The following is a 22,030-nucleotide window of genomic DNA, read 5'->3' as shown; positions in this document are numbered from 1 at the left end:
GAGTTGGCGCCGGTCCGGCCCGGGAGGAAGTTTGCGAGGAGACGGCCCCAGGGGCTCTCGGGCCCCTCCGGAGCCGGCGAGGGCCGGGCTGCCCGCGGCTGTTTGCTGCCCTCCGGGCTGGGCCCTGGGTTCTGGGCCGGTCTGCCTCCTCTTTATTAGGCTTTGGGGAGGTGGAGTTTATCGCCGTCCGCAGTGTGTGCGTGTGTGTCAGAGGGAGACCGGAGGAGCAATAAAAGGCAAAGAGAGTACGAGACAAAAAAGACACGGAGATTGAGAAGGAGGAAGGGAGGAGGGAGGAGGGAAGAGGGAGAGGAGCGCGCAGGGGGAGGCGCGGGAGCCGCGAGCGGGGACGGCGCGCAGCGCGAGCGGCGGGCAGGCGGCTGGCGGCCGGCGGCTCTCGCGCTCCCGCTCCCGCTGTCGCCCGCATACACCCGCGCACACGCCGGCAGGCACACACACTCGCACACCCGCACACGCACGCCCGCTGGCCCGGGCCGCCCCGGCGCTGGGCACCGAGGCGGGAAGCCGGCGAGCAGAACGCGCCCCTAGTCCGAGCCCGCGCCCACGTCTGCGCCTTTGCGCTCCGCAGCGGCGCACCTCGCCCGGCGTCCCCGCCAGTCCTGCCGGAAGATGGTCAACGACCGGTGGAAGACCGTGGGCGGCGCTTCCCAACTTGAGGACCGGCCGCGCGACAAGCCGCAGGTACGCGCGGCCCGGATCGTGGGGACATGGGGCAGTGGGCGAGGCGGTGGCCGCTCTGGCCGGGGGGCTGGGCACCCGGGCGGGAGTTTGGGGCGTACCCCCGTGAGGCTCGACAGGCCCGGGTTGGGGCGGGCACCCTCCTCTCCTCCTCCTCCATAGGAGGCTTGAACTTGGGGTTCGGGCTGCGGATGGGGGCGGCACCCCTGCAGAAGCCCCGTTGTTCCACAACGGACTCAGGTGCCCATCTGCGCAGAGGCAGTAGGGGACCTATGGAGTTTACAGTGTCACCGGCCCTTAAGTGTGAGTCTCCGTTTCCTCACCTCTACAATGGGCATCTGAACCACTTACTAAATATTCACCCTGGGAACCCCCTGTGCTAGGCGCCTGGCATACGCCCCCTCACCCCCATCTCCTCTGAATCCTCACACTTTAGCCAGCCTACCCCCCACCGCATACAGTAGAGAATCAATAAATATTTGCCTCATGTAAGAACACTGGATATTGCGATTCTCCAGCTTTAAGACAAGGAAAGTAAGACTCAGCGAGGGTTGCTTCTGCCAGAGGCTATGCAACTCTGCTGGGATTTGAACCTGGATCCTTGGGCTCCAGATCTGTTCATTCCACCCTTCCTGCTGCCTCTTCAGGGGCAGTGGAGGGTGCCCCGGGCTGTGCCCGGGAAGGGGGTGAGGGCAGAGCTCCAGGGCTGGCCAGAGAGGGGGCTGGAGATGGGAGGCTGAGTGGAGGAGCAGCTCTGAGGCTGCCCCAGACTGGGCCGCCAAGGGACTGGTGCAGGCAGGCGAGATGAGGAGTCCGCTCGGCAAGCAGAGGAAATAATGGAGCTGCCCGTTTTAAATTTCAAATTTCTCCCAGACAGATGTCATTGGGGAAGGAACAGTTCTTGTTTGCAGTGGCAGGAAGGGGGTGGCAGGGGCGGGCCTTGGCGGCCCCTCACTCTCAGGAGCGGCAGCCTGCGCGTTCTGTCTGGAGTGACACTGCCGTGGCATGCCTCCACACTCTGCAAAGCCCTTTCCCAACCGTCTGCACAATCTCACTTTCTGCAGCAGCCTGGGGGCTAGGCAGGGATGCACATGCCCACGTCACAGGGGGATGGTGGCTCAGAGAGGTCGAGGCATGCACCCAAGTCACACAGCATGTTAGCAGGAGAGCAAAGATTCAAAGGCAGGTCTGACCCCAAGCCTCTCCCAATGCCTTCCCGGGCTGGGCTATTCCTCTGTTAAATCAGGTGCACACCCAAGCCAGCCCCAGACACAAAGTCCTCTCCTGCTGGGCTCTGACTTTCTCCCAGCTTACCAAGAGCAGTCTTACCTCCTCGACTTGTTCAAGCCATCTCCAGCCTGGCCCACTCTCCCTTCCCGTTAGTTTCCTTACAGGTACTGGTTGCTTGTCATCTTGTCATTTGCCAGCCTCTGGTCCCACACCAGACTGCCCATTTCCAAACCTTTGCTGTCTCATCTTCCCCCAAACACACACACACACACACACACACACACACACACACACACACACTTCACTCAGGAAAACCCTACATATACTTCAAAACCTACTCAGATGCCACCTCCTCCAGGAAGCCCTCCCTGATGCCTGGTGGCTCTGCCTTGAAGTCCCAGCAGCATTTAGCTTGTGCTGCTCAGCTGCCTTTATCTCTCCCTGCCATGTTCCCTAGCCTTGAGTCCCTATTCCATCAGGAGCTCCCAGTGGACATGCACTCCTTTTGGGCCCCCATCCTGGGGTCTCCCCCTGAGTCCAGTCTCCTGTCCTTCCACGCAGCTCAGGTTGGGAGCTGAGGGATATTTGCTGAATTGAACTGCATGAAGCCCTGCCAGGAGGAACTGTGGGAGAGGAGCCAGCAAGTGCTGATGTGTCTCAAGGGGAAGTGGCTTCTGGGGGATCTATTTGAAATGTGGCTTTAAGGCCTCCTGGGCAGGCCCCAGCCCCTCCGCTGCTTCCTGGAAAATATATTCCAGCTGACACCAGGCCAGAGCCCAGCTGTCTGCCCCTTGGCATTGGAGGCTGCTGAGGGCTTGTGGTCCTAGAGGCCTGGGCCAATATCAAGCACCACTTCCCCACTCCACTCCTTTGGTGATCCAGCATATAGACAGGCTGTCCTATGCCAGCTCCAGGCTTGCCTGAAGCTTCAGATACGAGACAAGGCCTTTCCTGTGCCCACTGTTGGAAGAGAGAACCTCACCTGCCCTGGTTCCCTTGGGCCCGGCCTTCTCTCCTCCTTTGCTTCTCCAATAGTTTCATCTTGACTATTGACATGCTGCGTGACTCTGGGTAAGTTACCCCCCCTCTCTGAGTCTGGGCTTTACCATCTGCAAAATGGAAAGAGCAATCCCTGCTTCCTCCTCACTTCACAAGGGCTGTTAACGAGGGCCGAGTGAAATACCGGTGTGCTTTGCAAACTGTAAAGCACTGTGCACCCTTGAGGAGGGTCGTTCTCAAAGCAGCCTGTCCCTTTTTACAGGCTGTCAGTGTCCCGATCTCCCCTTTGCCCACCAGGGAAAGCAACTTGACCACCCAGTTCCCTCCAGAAGGGCCTGGCTGAGGTTCTTTAACAGGACACTTCCTCCAGAAAAGATGCCAATGCCACACTCTGAGTGCCAGCTGGGTTCATTTGCAGATCTCTCCTTTCTTAGTCAAACCACCCTGGGAGGTTGGCGGCAGAACGATCAACCCATTTGACAGATGAGGAAACTGAGGCTAAGAGAGCCACAGCCAGGACTTGAACCTGGGTCCTCCAGGGTGGCCGATGAGCTTTACTGGGAAGATGCAGGGAGAGAGGCTGGCTGCCCTTGGCTCAGCCCACTCAGGCACATTATGTAATTCCCAAGGAGAGGGGTCCAGCGCACGGTGCGTGGTCCCAGGTCATGCGTAGCACCCACTGCCATTGAAGGGCCTGCATCCAAGTGTTGCTGTTTCAGGGACAGCCTCGGGCCGGCTCTGTCCCAGGCCTGTCTGGCCTCAGCTCCTCATTTGCTGGGTGACGTTGGACAAGGTGCCAACTTCGTTAGAACTTCCCTTCTCCCCTTGCAGAACGAAGGTGCTCTGACAGCCTTAGGGCAGGAGATTACGGTGGAATATTTGCCAGGAGTTTGGAGTTGCTCAGATAAAAGGATCTAGAAATAGACATGATTCTCCTAGTCTTGGAGTGTGGGGCAGGAAGTCACCCTGTAACCTTCTCCCCCTGTTGCGGGGAGGGGAGGGCTTTTTTCTGAGCAGTCCCTGAGTCAAGCCACTCCACAGGGAGGTCGACCTCTGAACTATCCCAGGCCATGTCTCCTGATATTTTCAAAACTTTGAGAAACATTCCAGAAAGGGAAAAAAAATTCTCATTGGGAAGTTCTTCTTGATGTCTAACCTAAACCCTGCTGCATTTAATTCACTCAGTGACTATTTATAGAGTCCCTACCTCATCTAGGAGATGTAGCTGTGAACCTGTGCCTCGGGAGCTTAGAGTCTTATGGGAGGAACAAACTCACATGTGGGATTATTACAAACCACGATGGGCACTATAAAGAAAACAACACACGCCTCTGTTGTCTTGTTGCTTGGGGTTTGGGTTGAGGTCACTGTGCCTGGGTTGAGAGAGAAGGAGGGTGAATTAAGTGAAGAACAGGGGCTACAAGTCAAGGACTCCTTCCTTCTCCTTCTATTTCCTGGGCCCCTCCTCTGGCCACGGGCTGCCCCATGGAGCTCCCCCGCTAGCCCAGTGGTGTGGCTGTGATGGGGAGGCCAGGAGGCCAGGGGAGGCCAGGGGTGGGAGTGCAGAGACCACTTCCCCGGGGAGGTGATGCTTAAGCTGAACAGCATTTGCCAAATCTGTGCTCCAGGGACACCAAGGTGTGTTGGGGGAAATGACAGAAGCCAGGCAGGTGGAGAGAACCACCAGGCGGAGGCTGGAGGAGGGCAGCAGTAGCTGAGGCTGGTATGGGGGAGGTGGGGTGGGACCTGCTCCTGGGCCTCCGCAGCCCTGGAGGGGTCTGAGCACGAGTGTCCTGGGCTCTTTGCTATCAGGAGCGTCCCTGGCCACCGGGTGGGGAATTGGTTGGCAGGGCCGGGCGGAGGCAGGGAGGCTAACGGGGAGATGGTTGTGGTGATGTAGAAGCAGATGACGGGGCTTGGACCAGGGCAGGGCTGGGGGCACGGGGACAGAGGGGACCAGGGCATTAGAGGAGGTGGAGAGGACAGAGCCAGGGGCTGGCTGAGTGCGGGGGGTGAGGGAGGGGAGCCCGGGGAGGTTTTGGCGGGGGCGGCTGGCGAGGCTGGTGCCACCCCGGGTGGGAATCTCAGGAGGGCTCAGGTTTGGGGTGGAGCGAGCCTGGTTTGGGGCGCCGTGGGCTGGAGGCCTGGAGCTGTGGGGGGTGGGGAGGGTGAGCAAGACCCTCACAGGAAACATCTGGAGACCCTCCCTCATCTGAAACGGACAGGAGCTGAGTGCCGTCTGGGGAGTGACAGAGCCTGGGGGGCTTGGAGCCTCCGGGAGGGGGTGGATGTGAGCGGCTCCCACACCCTTCTCTTTGTCCCCTAGAACACCTCTGGCCACTCCCCCCGGGGCCTTCCCGGTGGCCTAAGGCTTCAGATGGCCCTCAGGATAGGTCACATTAAGAGGCAGGACAGGGCTTCCCTGGTGGTGCAGTGGTTAGGAATCCGCCTGCCAAGGCAGGGGACACGGGTTCGAGCCCTGGTCCAAAATTAAATACATAAAAATAAATGAATTTATGTTAAAAAAAAAAAAAAAAAAAAAAGGCAGGACAGGGCACTCTTCCTCAGGGCGCATAGAACAAGCCAGCGAGCCCTCTGCCCACGCCTTTGGGACCCCAGAATTTTGAGCAGAACATCCAGCTCCTCATTTCAAGGGGTCTCTGGGATCCCCCTTCTGCCAGGGTCAGGGGATCGGAGTCCAGCCCAGGTCAGGAGTCATTTGCCTGGCCGTGGGAGCAGATGTGGGCTCCTGGGGAGAGGCGAGGAAGACTCCCCCAGGGGCTCTAGGCTGGGCAGGGGCTGGGCTGCCCGCCCCCTGCACGATCCGTGAGCCCACGTGCAGCTCTGAGTCCCTGCTGGGCCCAGAGCACGCACCACGGCCCCCTTGGTTTCCCCAATCCAAAGCCGCACAGCGTGTTTCTGCCACGATGAACAGCTGTGCTGCCGGTGGCCGGGGTGTGCCTAGGAGATGGGGGGCTCGGAGCAGCCTTGCCTGGCCTCCCCCAGCGGGGGAGACTTTCTTCTTCCCACTTTGGTACAAGGAGTGTAGTCTCAGCCTACCCAGGGGACCACGACCCAGCTCCCTTAAAAAACAAGGAAGAAAAGGGGGTGCGGGCTGGGCGGAGCACGGTGGCCATGAGCCACTTCCTCCAGAGCTCTCCTGTCCTCCGCCAGACCCCGTGGCCACCTCTGGAGGCTGGGGACTCAGAGGAGGCAGCTGGGATGGACGCCACCCCTCAACCGAGGCAGCTCTGGGGCTTCCTGCCCCCCACCTCCCCTGGCACGAGCCCATCTTGTCCTCCCCTTGGCTGGGACTTCCCGGGCAGCCTTGGACCGTGGGCCGGCACTGGGGGTCACACAGGGGACCAAGCCACATCCCTCCAGCCGGGAGCTCACACAGGTGTTTAATGCCAGCAGTGGGTCTCAGACCCTGGTTCCTCTGAGGCCCACCGCCTGGGATATCTTCCCCATCTCCAGGCACCTTGGCCCTGAGAGGCGGGGGCCCCGTGTGCCTCCTCCCGCCTCCCGCAGATCCCAGGGGTGTGGGCACCCACCCTGCCCCAGCCAAGGGCTGATGAGTAAGCGCCAGACCCCCGCACGCTCTGCTGGGCTGCTCACGCCCGAAGCCCCCCCTTATCATCTCGGGCAGATTTCTTTGCAAGGCACGTAAGCGGCAGCCTATAAAAGCGAACAGCACTTCATGTTTAAGGTGATCTCTGAAGACTAATTCTCCTCTGCTGAGTGGCCTGTTTCATCTCCAGGCTCATCGTCTCCCTGCCCCTCAGGGGACACCTTGTAGCCTTCTCCAGCCCCTCCCCTCCTTTGCGCCCTCTGTCTTCCCGCCAGGGACCAAGGGCCTGGGTGGAAGCGGATGCCGAGAGGGCTGGGGTCCTGGGACACAGGAGGGACGAGGCTGGCCACTCTGCCTCGCCAGCTGGGGACCTTAATGCTCTTCAGTGGAGGACGTCGCTCAGAGCTGCTCGGGGCAAGGTGTCTCCCAGCGGACTCCGGGAGGAGCCTGACAGGGACTTACTTGCTGACACAGGGTTTGTCTCTCAGACCCCAGTCACACTTCTGGCAGAGGCAGGAATGGGGTCAGATGGCTCAGCAAGCAGCCTCGGCACAGATGGGCGATTCCAGAGTCACCCGGGCCTGGGTTCAAATGCTGGCTCTACCGCTTGCCTCCCGTGTGACCTTGGGCAAGGGTCTTCTCTCTCTGAGCCTCAGTTTTCCCATCTGCAAAATGAATCCAACCACAGCAGGGGGGTGTTGGAGGTTTCAGTGGCAGGAACACAGTACGCACTCAAGGATTAGCGGTGCTAAGGCAGTGCCTGCCCCGTGTGGAACGTGTTGACCCGCAGTGACAGGGATGGGGCGGCCTGGAGGTGGCCTTCATTCTCTGCCAGGCCATCCCAGGTGGGCACAGGGCTCAGCGTGGAGGTCATGGCCTCTGCCCTGCCAAGCACCGTAGGTCCCAGGGCCTTTGCTTCCTCCCCAAGCCAGCCACGGAGAAATGACCTAGTCCATCTGCTTGTCCCTCCATCAAGCCAACAACCAGCCGCTCTGTGCCTTTTGTGGGGTGGAGGGGCTCATGGTCCAGGGCAGGTTTCCTGGACATGGGCATTGCAGGCCCCCAAGTCCCAGATTTCCTTGTATCCACAGCTTTCATCAAATTCCCAAATTCCCAAGGGGATCCGTGCCCCGAAAGAGGGTAAGAATCATAGTTCATGGGACATGAGTTCCCTCAGGGCAGGGCTGGGATGATTTTCCCTGATTGTCCTCCTCAGGGACTGGCTTGGAGCCTGACTCATGGGGACACTGAGGAATAGTGAACGGGTGTTTGAGTGAATGAATGAAGTCAAAGGTGATGACTGTATTGGTAAATGCCACCGTGGGGGGAGAGAGGGCTGTGGGAACACAGAGGGAGAGCCCCACCCATACCGGGAGAAGGGCTGAGGAAACAGTCCAGGAAGGCTTCCTGGAAGAGGTGACATCCAGCTGAACCCTGAAGGAAGAGATCAAGTTTAGGCCTGTGGAAGAGAAGCAGAGGAAGTGGATGCCTCGGGCTGAGGGAGCAGCCTGTGCAGAGCTGACGGAGGGGAGCTGACACCTTAGGGTCTGGCTGGAGTAAATCCCGTAGGTGTGGGGAGCCCAGGATGGATGTGCCCCCGGGGCCTGGGCAGGGGTGGAGAGGGGAGGGGTGGAGTGTTGAATCCCATCACTGCAGCGCCAGGCTAAGGAATCCTCTCCCTCATCTTGCCAACAACACAGACCCCTGCCCTCATCCTCCTCTGGTGCCAAGTAGGAGATTCAGGAGTTACTTGTAGAATTTGAATTTATGGAAAAGAAGCTGTTTGCTCTACCATATATTCTCATAGTAAAACGCAGGATGTAAGAGGCTATTTTATATATCACCAAGAAAGAAAGGAAAGTTGTCAATTACAATTGTAAGATTCCCCCCAAACGTCAGAGATGTTAAAATATGAAGGGAAAAAAATAAAACAGGGAAGGTACATCCTAGCATCAATGACACAGAAATAGCACTTCGGGTGGAAAATAAAAAACCCAACACCTCCAGATGCTCTGTGCACATTGATCATGAGATAATAAAAGCCGCTAATATTTATTGCATAAACACAGCATGACAGGCACGGCTCCAAGTGCTTTAATATACTAACCCATTCAAAGATGCGTCTCGGATTCAGAAAGTTGAAAATGTGGGGAAATTCAGTGGTAGGAGATGCCTGGCCCTGGGAGGAGGCAGGAGGCTGAGGGTCCAGTCTGAGCTCTGCTTCTAATCTGCTGTGTGACTGTGGGCAAGCCCCTGGCCCTCTCTGGGCCTCAGTTTCCCCGTGTGTCAAATGCTCAGTGATGGCTTTGCAAGCTCCCTTTGGGCCAGGTGTGATTCGGTCCAGCGAGTCTGGAATTGCTATACATCATGGTGCCTCCTTTAATTACAAGCTGCATTGGGTTCCAGCTTCCTTTGTTCTTAGTCCCTACTGGGTCTGGGGGGTGGAGGGGGTGCTTTGTGAAGAGGTGGGGGGGAGGAGGAGGAAGGAGAGGAAAGGGGGAGGCGAGATGCTCAGGTGGCCACCCTCTGCCTGGGGGCTCGTGGCAGCCTTGTGCGCCTGCAACGGCCTCAGGACTCGGGATGTGGGTGCTCTGGGTTGAAAGGGACCTTCAGTGACGGGCGCCCATGACCCCAAGGCACTCATTCCGCTGAGACAGCGCAATGATTTGTAGCATCGCTGCTGTCACCGTTACAGCTCTCTCCCTGAGTTTGCACAGCGGGCACCGGCATATGGGGGTGGGCATGTCATTATTGCCCCCATTTTACAGATGAGGACAACAAGGCTCAGGGGGGTGAAGTCCCTCACCCAAGGTCACCCCGCAGGAAATGACAGCTTGGGGACCTGAGTCCAGCCCGTCTGGCTGCAGAGCGGGAGTCTCCACCTCCCGCCCTTACCAGACCCAGGAGGGCTCCATGTGGGGAGATGTGCCTACCCCAGGCAGGCCACATGGGCCAGGGCAGGGGCAGCGAGGGAAAGGTGCCTCTCTCTCCATCGGTCTCCCCAGCTCTGCCTCTGTTTCTCTTGTCATCCTCTCCATCTTTGTCTCCCTACAACTTTCGCTCTCTCCATCTTGCTATCTTTGGTGTGTTCCTGTCTCTGTCTCCCCTCTGGGACTCTGTTTCTCATCTCCGTGTGACTCCCTTCCCCCATCCCCAAGAAAGGGACCCTCTGAGCCTCGTCCAGGCCTCACAAAGGCCAGAGGCCCCGTCCTAGGGCTGCCTGGGCCCTCCTCACTGGGTAGAGCTGGAGGCCCCGGCCTGCCCCTGATGCTGCCCCCTCTTTCTCCCGTCTGTCCCTCTGTCTCTGTGTCCACGTGCCTCGGGCTGGCCCACAGCGGCCGAGCTGCACTTACGCGCTGTGCACCGTGCTGCTGTCCCTGGCCGTGCTGCTGGCCGTGGCCGTCACCGGCGCCGTGCTCTTCCTGAACCACGCCCATGCGCCGGGCACGGCGCCCCCGCCCGTCGTCAGCACCGGGCCAGCCGGTGCCAACAGCGCCCTGGTCACCGTGGACAGGGCCGACGGCTCGCGCCTCAACATCCTCATCGACCCACGCTGCCCTGACCTCGCCGATGGCTTCGCCCGCCTGGAGGGCGCCCAGGCCTCCGTGCTGCAGGCGCTGAGCCAGCGCCAGCCTGAGCCGCGGCTGGCGGGGGAACAGGAGCGGGAGCTGCTGGACACCTTGGCTGACCAGCTCCCCCGGCTGCTGGCCCGGGCCTCGGAGCTGCAGGCGGAGTGCGTGGGGCTGCGGAAGGGGCACAGCACGCTGGGCCAGGGGCTCAGCGCCCTGCAGAGCGAGCAGGGCCGCTTCATCCAGGTAAGGGTGGGCTCCGCGCCTCGGGGTCTGGGCAGGGGTGGGGGGAGGCGGGGGCGGGGCTGCCAGTGAAGCACAGTGAAGGCTCCACCAGGTACCAGCTGTGGGACCTTGGGCGTGTCAGGTGCCCTCCCTGGGCTGGGCCTCCTCACCTGTAACACAGGGATAGCACAGTCCACACCTGATAGGATGCTGGAGCTCGTGGCTGTACAGGGCTCGGCTGGCGGATGGCACGTGAGAGGGGCTGTCTGCACATCAGCACCTCTTTTATTATGATGGTGGAAATTGTTTGTAAACTGAAGTTTCAGCCCATGGGGGACCGCCACTGAAAATCTTTTTTTGGGTCCACACTGGGTGTTAATAAGCACTGTGCAGCACAATAGCCCTAGGAGGTGGGGATCATTACCCCATTCTACGGAGTGACAGACTGAGGCTCGGCGGGGCGAAGTGCTTTGTTTAAACTCAAACAACTGAGAAGTGCCGGAAGCAGCAACTCCGATTTCATTGCCTCTAAAAGCTGCCAATTCCTCTTTAATGCATCTGTGCGGCTCAGCGAGCAGGGACTGACTTTCCCCATTAATTCGGGGCATGTTTATATGTACATTTTCAACTTTAATCATTTGCTGGTTTAAACTGAGGTCTTCCTTGCCCGTTAGCAAGAGCCAGCCGTGCCTGAGTTTCTCGAGCGTGTCTGCATTGTCACAGAAGGATGGGCAGTACTGATTCGACTTAACCAATGCACCCGGTGATCTTTGCTGCCCACACCCTGCAGGGTGGCCCCCTGCCCCTGCTCCCTGGGGCGGCCTGCATCCCTCTGCAGGGCTCCCCCAACAGGGCCTGTCTACTGGACCCTGCAATAGAGCCCAGGGAGAAACCCACCACCCTGCCCCGATGCTCCCTCCGCCCCTCTCAGAGCCTCTCCCCAAGGCCTCAGCCCCACTGAATCATCTGCTCAGTAGAGGAGAAACTGACAGGGCAACTAAAAGCTTTGCAGGGCCTCTGCTTCCAGACAAGTCGAGAATCATATTTTGTAAACTGCCGGCACTGTATATTTCTGTTTTCCTTCTTCGAACGAGCTATTATTATCTGGCAAGTGACAGATTCAGTGTGTAAAGACCCAGCATGCTTCCACGCTCGCTGGCTGCAGTCTGCCCGTGACCCTGTCTCCCCTCCTCATGGTCCCATAGTGTTCCTTTCCTGCCAGGCAGCCCGGGGGACCGCTCCTTCTGGGCCTCAGTTTCCCCATGTGTAACAAGCGGATGATGCCTCAAGCCCTCCTTCCTGGCAACACTGTGGGGGGCAGGTGAAGGGGTGGACACCAGAGGGCCCTGGAAAGTCAAAGCCATGGGGCATGGGTGGGAGTGCAGTCCCCAGGGCCCCACCTGTCCAGTGCAGACCCGTCACCCCTGCCTTCACAGCCTCGCTGGGGGGTCAGAAGAGACGGTGGGTGAAGGTGTTTTGTAACCTGGAAGGTGCCTTGCAGTGAGGTGGGCACCCAGGTACTGAGTACTGAGTGCCTGCGGTGGGCCCCACGCTGTGCTGGGTACTCCCCACGTTGTCACCGGTCCCCATAGCACTTGGGCCAGGGAGGCCAGGTTAGCCCCATTTTGAGGCTTGGCTAATCACTCACCCGCAGCTGTGTAACTGGCCAGTGGGTGAGTTGGGGTTTTGAACATCAGGGCCTCCTTTAGTCAGCTCACTTGGGCTGAAGGCACAGAAATGGATGAAGAACAGGGCCTGGGGGCAGCGGGGGCACAGGTGTCTGCTGAAGCCACTCTGTCTCCTCCCACCTGAGCCCCTGCCCTCTGAGCACTGGGGCTGAGACAGCCTCGGATGGGGGCCAGAGTAGGGCAGGGGCTGCCATCCCACCAGGAGCCCACCTCCACCTTTGGGACGGCTGTGTGCCCACCAGAGCCCCTGCCACCCTGGCACTCCACCCACCCCGGTGCTCCACCCACCCAGAGCTTCACCAAACCCTATGCTCCCCACTTCCAGAGCCCCACCCACCTGGAGCTCCACCCACCGCTGTGCTCCACCCACCCGGAGCTCCACCTACCCTGGAGCTCCACCCACCCGGAGCTCCACCAAACCCGGTGGTCCACCATCCCGGAGCCCCACCCATCCAGAGCTCCACCAACCCCTGTGCTCCACCCCCCCAGAGCTCCACCCCCCCCGGCACTCCACCCAGCCGGAGCTCCACCCACTGCTGTGCTCCACCCTCCCGGAGCTCCTCCGAACCATGTGCTCCACTGAACCCTGTGCTCTACAGCTTCTCTCCGAGAGCCAAGGCCACATGGCTCACCTAGTGAACTCCGTCAGTGACGTCCTGGACGCCTTGCAGAGGAACCGAGGGCTGGGGCGGCCCCACGTCAAGGCTGACCTTCAGAGGGCGCCTGCCAGGGGATCGCGGCCCCGGGGCTGCGCCAATGGTGAGTGGGGTGGGGGCTGCCTTCCTTGGGTGACCTGGGTACCCAGGTTCGTCCCCACATTGTCCCCCACCTGCCCCACTAACAAGGAAACACTGCTGCTGTTTGCTGAAGACTTCCTGCTGCTGGGCAGCACTGAGCGCCCTACCCACACCCTCCTGTTGACCCCTCTCCCAGCCTGACGAGGCGGAGCTCATTGTACCCATTTTCCAGATGAGGAAAGTGAGGCTCAGAGAGGGTGCTCACTCACCAGATTCACCCAGGGAGAGGCAGAACCACGGTCTGACCCCAAGGCCAGGGCTCTGGAGCCCACTTGACATTGCTGGATGGCTGGACAAGACAGAGAGACCCGGGGACGGCGTGGGGGGCCGTGGTGGGGGGACACGGGTGCCAGGCCCAGTGCCCTGACGGCCTTCCCTGTCTCAGGCTCTCGGCCACGCGACTGTCTGGACGTCCTCCTGAGTGGACAGCAGGAGGACGGCGTTTACTCTGTCTTCCCCACACACGACCCCGCCGGCTTCCAGGTCTACTGTGACATGCGCACTGACGGTGGTGGCTGGACAGTGAGTCTCCTGGGCTGTGTGGCCAGCTCGGCCAGGCCCCGCTTCCTTTGGGCCCCGCAGATGGTCAGGGCGGACCCTGGGGTGACCCAGGGGGCTGTGCACGTGAACCCGGGGCGCTCTGAGAGGCTTCTCACCCAGACTTCCACCCTTGGCCTGGCCCTGCCCGGGTGCTCCCGGCCACGCAGACCTGCCCATAACCTCACCAAAGATCTCCACGTTCAGAGAAGCTTGCATGGGGCGAGTGGAGGTCATGTGCTGACCCTTGGGGGTCCATTCGGGTGGAGGTCTGACCACAGAGCCGCCTTCCACTCCCTGAGGCTGGAGCCTCCACCCCCTCCCCGAGCAGTTGTGCCGGGGGTGCTAGGGTTGGGTCCTGGAATGAACCGTTGCTAATGTGAGTTCAAGGGCTGACTTTTTGAGTTATTCGGTAGATGGTACGTGTGCAGGAGATAAAAGGGGAGCACAGCTGCTGCGAGCAGAGACCCTGGTGGTCTCCTGGCAAGGAGCCGTCGTGATTTCCTTGCGCCTTCTGGTTCCTGCCTGGGAGGGAAGTGGGAGCAATGGAAAGGCAGGGGTGAGACAGCCGTAGGTGGCCCTGAGACCTCCCCAGTGCCAGGAGAAAGGGGTGGAGTGGCGGGGCAGAGGCCCTGGCTTGAAGACCTAGGGGTCTCCAGATCTGCCAGCTGGGAAGCCCCTTCTAGAGCAGGGTCGGCACACTGGACTCCCACGGTCTCTGTCGCAATTGCTCAACTCTGCCTTCGCCGGGGGAACGTAGCCACAAAACAAAAATGCCTGGGGGCTGCATGGTGGCACGCAAGGGTGAGGGCGACGTGGTTAACCATCCAAGCAGGAGGCGAGACGGGGAGGCCCGAGCGAGGCGCGTGGGCAGGGGGCAAGCAGATGCTCTCGGGGGGCAGAGCCTGCTGTTAGGAGCTGGTGGGAGAGCAGCTGAGAATCCCCCGAGGACCCCGAGACAGACATACCTCTAAACCTCTCTTCAAGCTCCAGAGGAGAGAGTTTAAATGTACTGGATTCACATTCTGGGCCTAAAAGCGCTTTTGTTTTCCTAACTCGGAACATCTGAGTTATGGCCTTTGCGTCTGGGAACCCCTCGGCAGGCAGAACAGCTCCAATGCACCAGCCAGAGCCCAGAAATCAGAGTTAAGGGTTAGGACAGGCTAAATGAAACACCAAGACGCCGGCCTGGGCCATGCATCTTCCACTCCAGTGGACTTGAAGCCAATCTCCTGGGAAGTCAATCAGGATTGGGGCCGGGAGGCGGGTAATTCCTCGGGCCAGGCTTCGGGGGCGATAGTGGAGTCGATGAGGTGCGCCGGCCTGCTCAGCCCTCCCTCTCAGACATCTGCATCAGCTGGCCTGGGAGAAAGGCCATTCTCAGCTGAGAAGTGCTTGCGAGGCCGATAGACGTTAATATCCATTTGGGCTTCCGTCAAAAGCAATCTTGTCCCGGATACCTCTGGGCGTCTGTCAGGCTTACCTCCCTGCCACACGGAATCGCTCGGAAACTCAATTGTTTGGGAGGGAGCTGGCCGCCGCCTTTCTGGACCCCGATACCATCCATCCTCATTAGGCCCCATGTCCAAACTGCCGGGCCTCAAGTGCCAACACCAGCGGACAGGACGCCTGGGGCCGGACACGTCAACCGGAGCCTGCTTCCCAGAGAGCCGGCTGGGCCTGGGCGAGGATGCGGCTCAACATCGCCGCCCCCTTAGGGACACTTTACAGTTTATATAGCACGGCCCTGCCTGGCACTGTGCCAGCCCTCCTCCAACCCCTGGAGGCCAGCAGGGCAGCCTCAGAGAGGGCAAGAGATTTGTTCAAGGCCACCCAGCAAATAAGCAGCTCAGCCTCACGCAAGTCCGTGGAACTGACTGTCACACGGTGTCACTTGTCAATTCATGGACTCAACCACAGGACGCCAACCACAGGCCAGAAGATTCCGCAGCAAGCTGCCGGCCTGGCGGGGAGCTGGGCCAATCAGCTGACTTGTGTGAGGGCTGTGGAGCCCCTCACGCCACCTGGGGTTACCAGAGCGGCTTCTGCACTGGGAGTTTGGAGCTCTGGGGGAGTGAGGCAAGAACGGTGTTCCAGGCAAAGGGAACACGTGCGGGGTCAGCAGGGAGGTGGCAGGGCTTGTTCTGGGACCGCGGTGGCTCTGTTCTGCTGGTGTATGGCGCTCGCGGGGCCAGGGCCAGGTGGAGAGGCAGGCAGGGCCTGGGTCGAGTGGCTTCTGCAGGTGCAATAGGAATCGGGCTTTTACCTGGGGGGCAGAGTGGGCTCCTGCCGCCCTCAGAATTTCCCCACGGAGGGAGTGACCCAGAAACGTGGGGCGGAGGGGTGGAGGGGGCGCGTGAGTTCCTCGGTCCCTGAACCTTTGCTGAGGGCATGGGAGTTGCCACGTGGGAATGAGGTCGGGGACAGATGGACACAGGCCTCAAGGTGGCCTTTCCGCTGATGTGGCCACTGGCCCTGGCTGAGCCCCAGCCCGTCTCTACACTCACCAACGACCCCAGTGACCCAGGCCACAGAGGGTCACGCTGATCAGCAAGGCCACTCCTGAACCTGAGACATACACCCAACCCCACCCCTGCCCCAGAAAAGAAGGGGGAAGGCAGGAAGGAAAGGCCGGCCCCTGCTGACCTGTGACCCTGGGCAAGGGGCCCAGCTTGGTCGCCAGGTCCTTTGGTAGGCCTCCTGGGTCTACCCCTCATGCTCCCTTTTTGGACCTGTCACAGGTGCAGCTAAGCAATCACTGCCCAGGTGTTGCCCATCTATGTCCCAGGCAGGCTTGCACTCCACAGGGCAGCGACTTGTCATCTGGTGGCCACTGTAGCTCAGGGGTCCGCACGGTTCTTGCACACCATCTGTGCTGCCTAAATACTTGCCAGACAGGTGACTGTTGGCATCTTCTGGCAGTGTAACTTCACCTTTCGGAGCCTCACTTTTCTCGTCTGTTAAATGGGTTAATGTAGTGCTCTTCATGGTGGGAACAGTCAGAATCCTCCACAGGGTGCTCACCTGTAGGGAAGGAGCAGGGGAAGGGGGAAGGGACAGCAGGGGTCCATGTGAGCCTTGGGGACTCCCTGCCAACAGAGGAATCTGGCTCCACCCTGCAGGATCTTACAGTCAAGCAGTGTTTTTAAAGGGGAAGAAGATTCGTAAAAACAGAGGCCAAATTTCCTCATTTGGAAGGTGATGCACGGGACGAAGCAGCCATTTCCAGTTCATCTCCCCGGCCCTGTGAGACTGGAAAGATCACATTCCCTCTTGTGGCATCCCCTTCCTCGTCCAGCCAGTGGGGTGGCCCTTGTATGTCATGTGGCCACGTTTCAGGGCCTAGGGAACAGGGTGACCGTGCCCAGGACCCCATGTGTGTTTTATGGTTGGAAGGAGGGTCCAGCCTGGCATCAGCAGACTGGGTCCCCTGCTGTCCTGCCCCTCGGCCCCGAGGCACAGCCTTGTCCCCAACCAAGATCTGCCTCTGCTGTGCGGCCAACTGGGCCTGACTGCCAAGCCCTCATCTTTGCATAATCACCAGCCGGGGTCACAGAAATCGGGTCCAGTTCAGCATCTCCTACCGCGGGGACCTGCGATAGGATTGATTCTGCTCTGCGCCCCCATGCAGATCCACAGCAAAGCCAGCTTTCCCCAGCGCCATGAGCCGAGTGGCCCGGACCTGCGTTCTCTGCCAGGCATTTTACTGCCTCGCGGGATCGGCCGGCTCAGATAGGCCTCTAATTGGCTCCACTGCGAGAGAGAAACCCTCCCCTCCCACCGTGCCCCGTTCCCGCCCTACCTGAGCTCCCCAGGTGGGAGGAAAATCCTTCTCTCATCAAAGAAGCCGCCACCTGAGCAGAGCCCAGCCCAGCAGGGGGATCAGGCTCAGGAGAGATGAAAAGCTTCCCAGCCCCAGCCAGGATGCTTCGGGATGCACTGGGGATGCTGGGTAGCAGGACTTGGGAGTCCACCAGGGGTGCTGTCTCCTCCCTGTGTCCCACAGGCTGTGGTGGCAGGAGGACCTGCCGTGACATCAGTGCCCCAGGCTGTTGTTGGGCTCCGAAATGCTCTGGGGAGTCCTCGGAGCCCTGCACACGCTAACAATGACCACGGCGACTGGTGACAACACCCCTCTGGTCCTTGACCCATTAGGTCGGAGAAAACCTGCCTCTGTCCAGAGCAGTTTGGATTTCTCAAACTTTGAACGTAGACGGGGTGATGCACGTGGAGCTCGGCCCGGTGCCTCAGCATCTGATAAATGGCAGCTCTGAGCAGTGTTTGCCAGGAGCTGGCAGGCACCGACTGCCAAGCCTGGGAAACGTGGCAGGGAGCCAGGCCCAGGGGTACCATTTGCAGTCAAAAACAAGGAGTGGGCCCACTTCCTTCTGGGCTTGGCAGCTGGTTCTGAAGGGGAGGGAAGTTAGACCTACTGTGCTCCGTCCCCCACACCCCCACCGAGGGTACACCTTTTTCTTCATTGCATCTTTGCCGTGATCCTGCAGGGGTCACCAAGGCGTTGCTGGTGGGGCTGTTTTACAGAGAGGGCAACTAAGGCTCAGAAAGGTCCGTGACTTGTGCGAGGTCACACAGCCCAGGAGAGGCAGAGCCGGGATTTGAACTCAGCTCGGCCTTAGTCCAGAAAGTGTGCTCTTGCTGCAGGCCCAGGCAGCGGGGCTGGTGTGGGCGTGCTACCCAGAGGTGTCCAGAAAGGATTTGAGGGGTGACTGTCTCCCGGGAAGGCGGGCAGAGTCTCCCCAGGGGCCGCCTTTGAAGGGCTGCATTTGCTCGCCTGTCCAAGTTCTTTGCTCTTTAGAGACAAGAATCCGCCTCTGCCACAGCCCGCCACCCCTCCTCACGGAATCGCCTGCTCGGGAGGCCTGGGAAGCTGGTGGACGCCGCAGCTGCACAACCAACACGATTCTGCCTGTAATTGGTTTCTGCAGCAGCTTCATCAGAGTTGAGGGAAAATCTCAGATGCTGCCTCGTGGGGACCCTTCTCAGGCGGCAGAGACACAGCCTCCCCATCTCGTAGCGTTTGGACCCACCCTGCCTCTATCTCTTGCGCCTCAGCTCCTCTGACCACCTGCCAAGACCCTGTTCAATCTGCAGTTCAGCTGAGCACCTCCTCCTCCAGGAAGCCCTCTAGGACCACCCTCCCAACCACCCCAGCAGGTGGCTCATCCCCCTCTGAGCTCCCAACAAATGTAACAACAATTGTTACCCTTATGGCATGCCCTGTGTCAACCAGCACATTTATCCTTGTGGGTTGGAGCTGTTATAATTCCCGTTTTACAGATGAGGAAACTGAAGCACCAGGATCAAAAGAACATGCCAGGTTGGGGGCTGCTCTGCCCTGAGACTGCTGGCTTGTGCATCCATCTCTCCTGGGGCTGTGAACTTTCTGAGGGCCAGAGTCCCCCATGAGTCCAGGCACACCATACGGGGTCTGGAGCAGCAAACTTGTCATTTTGCAGAGGAGAGAAGCCAAGACTTAGATGGTCATACTGCCTGTTGGCTGGAGTCTGGCTAGAACTTGAGTCTCCTGAGTGCCAGCCCAGGGCATTTTTTGGAGCCGGTCTGGCTCAGCTATGATAAGGGCCACGGGGGCTCATGGGTGTAGGGGAGCAATGTCCACCCGCTCAGCCATGGGGTACCCCTCGGCTGCCCTCGGTCGTCTCTCCTCTTCTGGTCTCAGTGGGCCCCCACCTTGAGGCACCCCCATTCTGCAGAGGTCGCCCCACCTCTCCAAACCTTAGTCTTCTCATCTGAAAAATGAGAGCACGAACCGTTCCCTCCCGGGCTGTGGCGGGGAGGGCGGTGACTGTCCTTGAAGGCACTGGGGTGACCACAGAGCCGGGCCCCGACACTCGGGAAGACTCCACACTCTGGGCCGCGTCGCAAACAAGCAGCAGGTCGGACAGGGCCTGTCTGAGGAAGGGGCCCCGGCGGAGACCAGACCTGCAGAGCACGAGACAGGCCCCGGGAGCCCCGTCTGACACACACGGGAGAGTCAGCCACTCTGCCGCTCCCCCTCCCTCCTGCCGCCCCAAGTGCGGCCGCTCCTTCCTTTGAAACCGCCGGGCACCATCTGCAGGACCGTGTGGGCCCAGCGCGCCCCTGGCAGAGCCTCGCTAAGCGGCACTTGGAAGACGCCGGGCAGCAGGCTGCTGGCTTCTGAGAATCCGCACCAAGAAAACGCACCCCGTCTGTCTTCCCACTCGTGGCACCTGCCCAAGAGGCCGCGGAAGCATTTCTACATCAATCACTTTGCAGCCGGAACCCTAGGGAGAAGGCCCCAGGAGCCAGACTGATGAATGTTTTTAGCCCTAAAATTGTTAGTTTCCCTGCCTTTCCCCCACTTTTTGCCTAAGTGGGGACCCCTGTTCTGTGGGCGGGGTGGAGGAGGGGGATCAATCCTTCACTCGTTTCCTCTTCTTATCTTCTTGTCTGGCTGATCCTTGCTCTGTAACTGAAGGCTTTCTCGTTGGTGACATCCTGCCATCCGGCGTCCCCTGAAGTCCAGCTGGTTTCCAGAAATCTGAAGCCACAGCTGCAGTTCACTCTGAGCCTCTGAATCAGAGGAAACATACTCCTGGGAGCCTTGCAGGACCCGTGGATGACCTGTGTCCTGCGCTCACTTGGAACACGCTTCTGCTGGCCACGATGCACTGTGGTCGGCTCAAGGGCAAGGCCAGGGTTTCGAGTCTGAGATCCCAGCCAGTGCCCAGCATGCTCAGTCACTCAGCGTTTGAACCAAGGAATCAGGGCAGCGCATGGCAAAGGCCGGCAACATCAAACTGTGGGTTGTGCTCCGTTGGCAGGTGGAGAAGTCAATTTAATGGGTTGTGATCAACATTATTTTTTTAATCAAATAGAGTGGAAAAGAATAGAACAGGATAGAACATATTAGTGCCTCTTCATCTTAAAGGCAAATGTCCCTTCGGGAAGCTTTTGTTTCAGATACAAAGAGCTGTGAGTGTATGTGTCATGATGTAAACTGCATTTCCCTGGATCACGGTCCAAAAGTCTAAAAGCCACTTCTGCGGAGCCGCGGCGTGGATGTGTCTTCAAGGGGTGGTTCATGCTTCGTTACCACTCAGGGTAAAGCGCCCGCGTTAGCGAACGGTGCTGTGGCCTCTGAGCTGGTGCGGATTCGAGCCATCTCGTCGGGATGTCTGCCACTCCCAGCCGACTGCAGATGCTTTCCCAGGTGGAGGAGAAAGGCAGGCAGGCCCAGGTGGCCTTGAACGTGCACTCATCCCCTCTGATCATGCACCCAGACCGAGCCCCAGCAGGGGCCCTGCCTGTTACTGGCGCCCAGCCCCGGAGGGCAGAGGGAAAGAGGGGCCGAGGACGGTGGCTTAGAGGTCAGCTCTTGGCTTGAGAGGCCTGGCAAGGAGGCAAGGGGGCAGGCTTGGGAAGCCCTGGCCAGTGACAAATGAGAGCGTGGACGTGGGGGGTAGGACATTGGCCTCCGGGTGTCCAGCCTGGCCTCAGGCTGAGGGGTGAGGTGTGGGTCAGACTGTCCACTCACGGCCACCTGACTTCTGGCCAGTTTCCGAGCTTCTGTCGCCTGTAACAAGGAGGGGGGGTCAGGGGACACAGAACCAGCCTCCCAGGGTTGGGGTAAGGACATGCGTGTTGCCGGGCAGGGAAGACTTACCCCGAGCATCTGTTGTGGTCAGCTCTCAACCCCAGCCGGTCTTGGCCGCTCTGCCATTTCTGGGGTTGGGGTCCTGCCCGTGCCTGGAAGCGTGGTAACCCCACTTCTACTTCATAATAGCGGGAACAGGAACAACAATAACGATGGCAATACTACTACCAGCCACTTGGTAATTTATTCCTCGCTGAGGTCCCGGGAGGTGGGCTGATCAGTGGGCGAGGAGAGCGTGGCCCGGGGCGCGGGGCTGCGGAGGGAGGAATGATTTTCCCAGACCACACCTTGGGAAATGCGGGGCCCAGGACCCAGCCCTTCCTCAGGGCCACCCTGGATTCCTTCCCAGATGCCGGCCCCGCTGGCCACACGCCACTCGTCAGACCAGTCCTACTTCCTGCCTGGGTGGGGGTCCCCTGAGCCAGGCCTCTCCCCGTGTTCCTCTGCCCCGAGGGCCCTGACTTGGTCTCCCCACCTTGCTCCTGACATGGAGATGCTCAGTGGAACATTTGAGCGAATGAACGAGGCTTGGGGACGTGCCCTGGGACAGGAGGCTCGGGAGGAGAAGGGCCCAAGTCTGGAAGGAGGGGCTGGGTGTGGCCTGGGGCAGGGGCCGAGGGAGGGGGAGGACGGGTGGCCCTGGCCGGCCTGCATCCCGAGGCTGTGGGTCTCCTTGGCTGGTGTGGATTGAGCATCTACGGTGTGCCGGGCCCCGAGCTTACTCTCGGTGGGTCACCAATGGGGGAGGTGCCGCCGGGGTCCCCATCTTACAGATGTGGAAACTGAGGCTCAGAGAGGTGGGGTAACTGGCCGGTGCTGTAAGGGGCAGAGCCCGAGCTCTAGAGCCCAGGTTTGTAACCACTGCCCCCCCATCCCCCCTCCCCAGCCCCTCCAGCCCCCCTCTCCCCCGCCTCCTCCAGCAGAAACAGGCTCCGCTGTCCGATGCCTTCTCGGGGGAGCATCTGAGCTTCTGCCAGGATCAGGCCTTTCAAGGGGCGCGTGCTCAGGGTCCCGATCTGCAGCCATCAATACCACTCTCCGCGGGCTCTCAGATCTCT

At 59.9% G+C, this 22,030-nt stretch overlaps 1 protein-coding gene across 2 annotated transcripts in view; it reads left to right on the top strand.

Moving 5' to 3' along the window:
* Window positions 1–22,030, top strand: part of FIBCD1 (fibrinogen C domain containing 1) — a 29,390-nt gene that overhangs the window by 111 nt on the left and 7,249 nt on the right. The window contains exons 1-5 of one of the 2 annotated variants that reach the window (XM_007194489.2): window positions 196–245; window positions 590–702; window positions 9,835–10,314; window positions 12,581–12,740; window positions 13,164–13,300. In XM_007194489.2, the coding sequence (XP_007194551.1) occupies window positions 631–702; window positions 9,835–10,314; window positions 12,581–12,740; window positions 13,164–13,300 (849 nt within the window). In that variant the 5' untranslated portion in view covers window positions 196–245; window positions 590–630. Of the gene's footprint in view, window positions 1–195; window positions 246–589; window positions 703–9,834; window positions 10,315–12,580; window positions 12,741–13,163; window positions 13,301–22,030 lie in introns of those variants that run through there. The other variant, XM_057548825.1, reaches the window with a different exon arrangement.

The sequence above is a fragment of the Balaenoptera acutorostrata genome, chromosome 6 (genome assembly GCF_949987535.1).
Source record: "Balaenoptera acutorostrata chromosome 6, mBalAcu1.1, whole genome shotgun sequence".
Classification (NCBI taxonomy): domain Eukaryota; kingdom Metazoa; phylum Chordata; class Mammalia; order Artiodactyla; family Balaenopteridae; genus Balaenoptera; species Balaenoptera acutorostrata.
The sequence above is the reverse complement of the archived record's forward strand: the minus strand, read 5'-3'. Positions and strand labels throughout refer to the sequence as shown.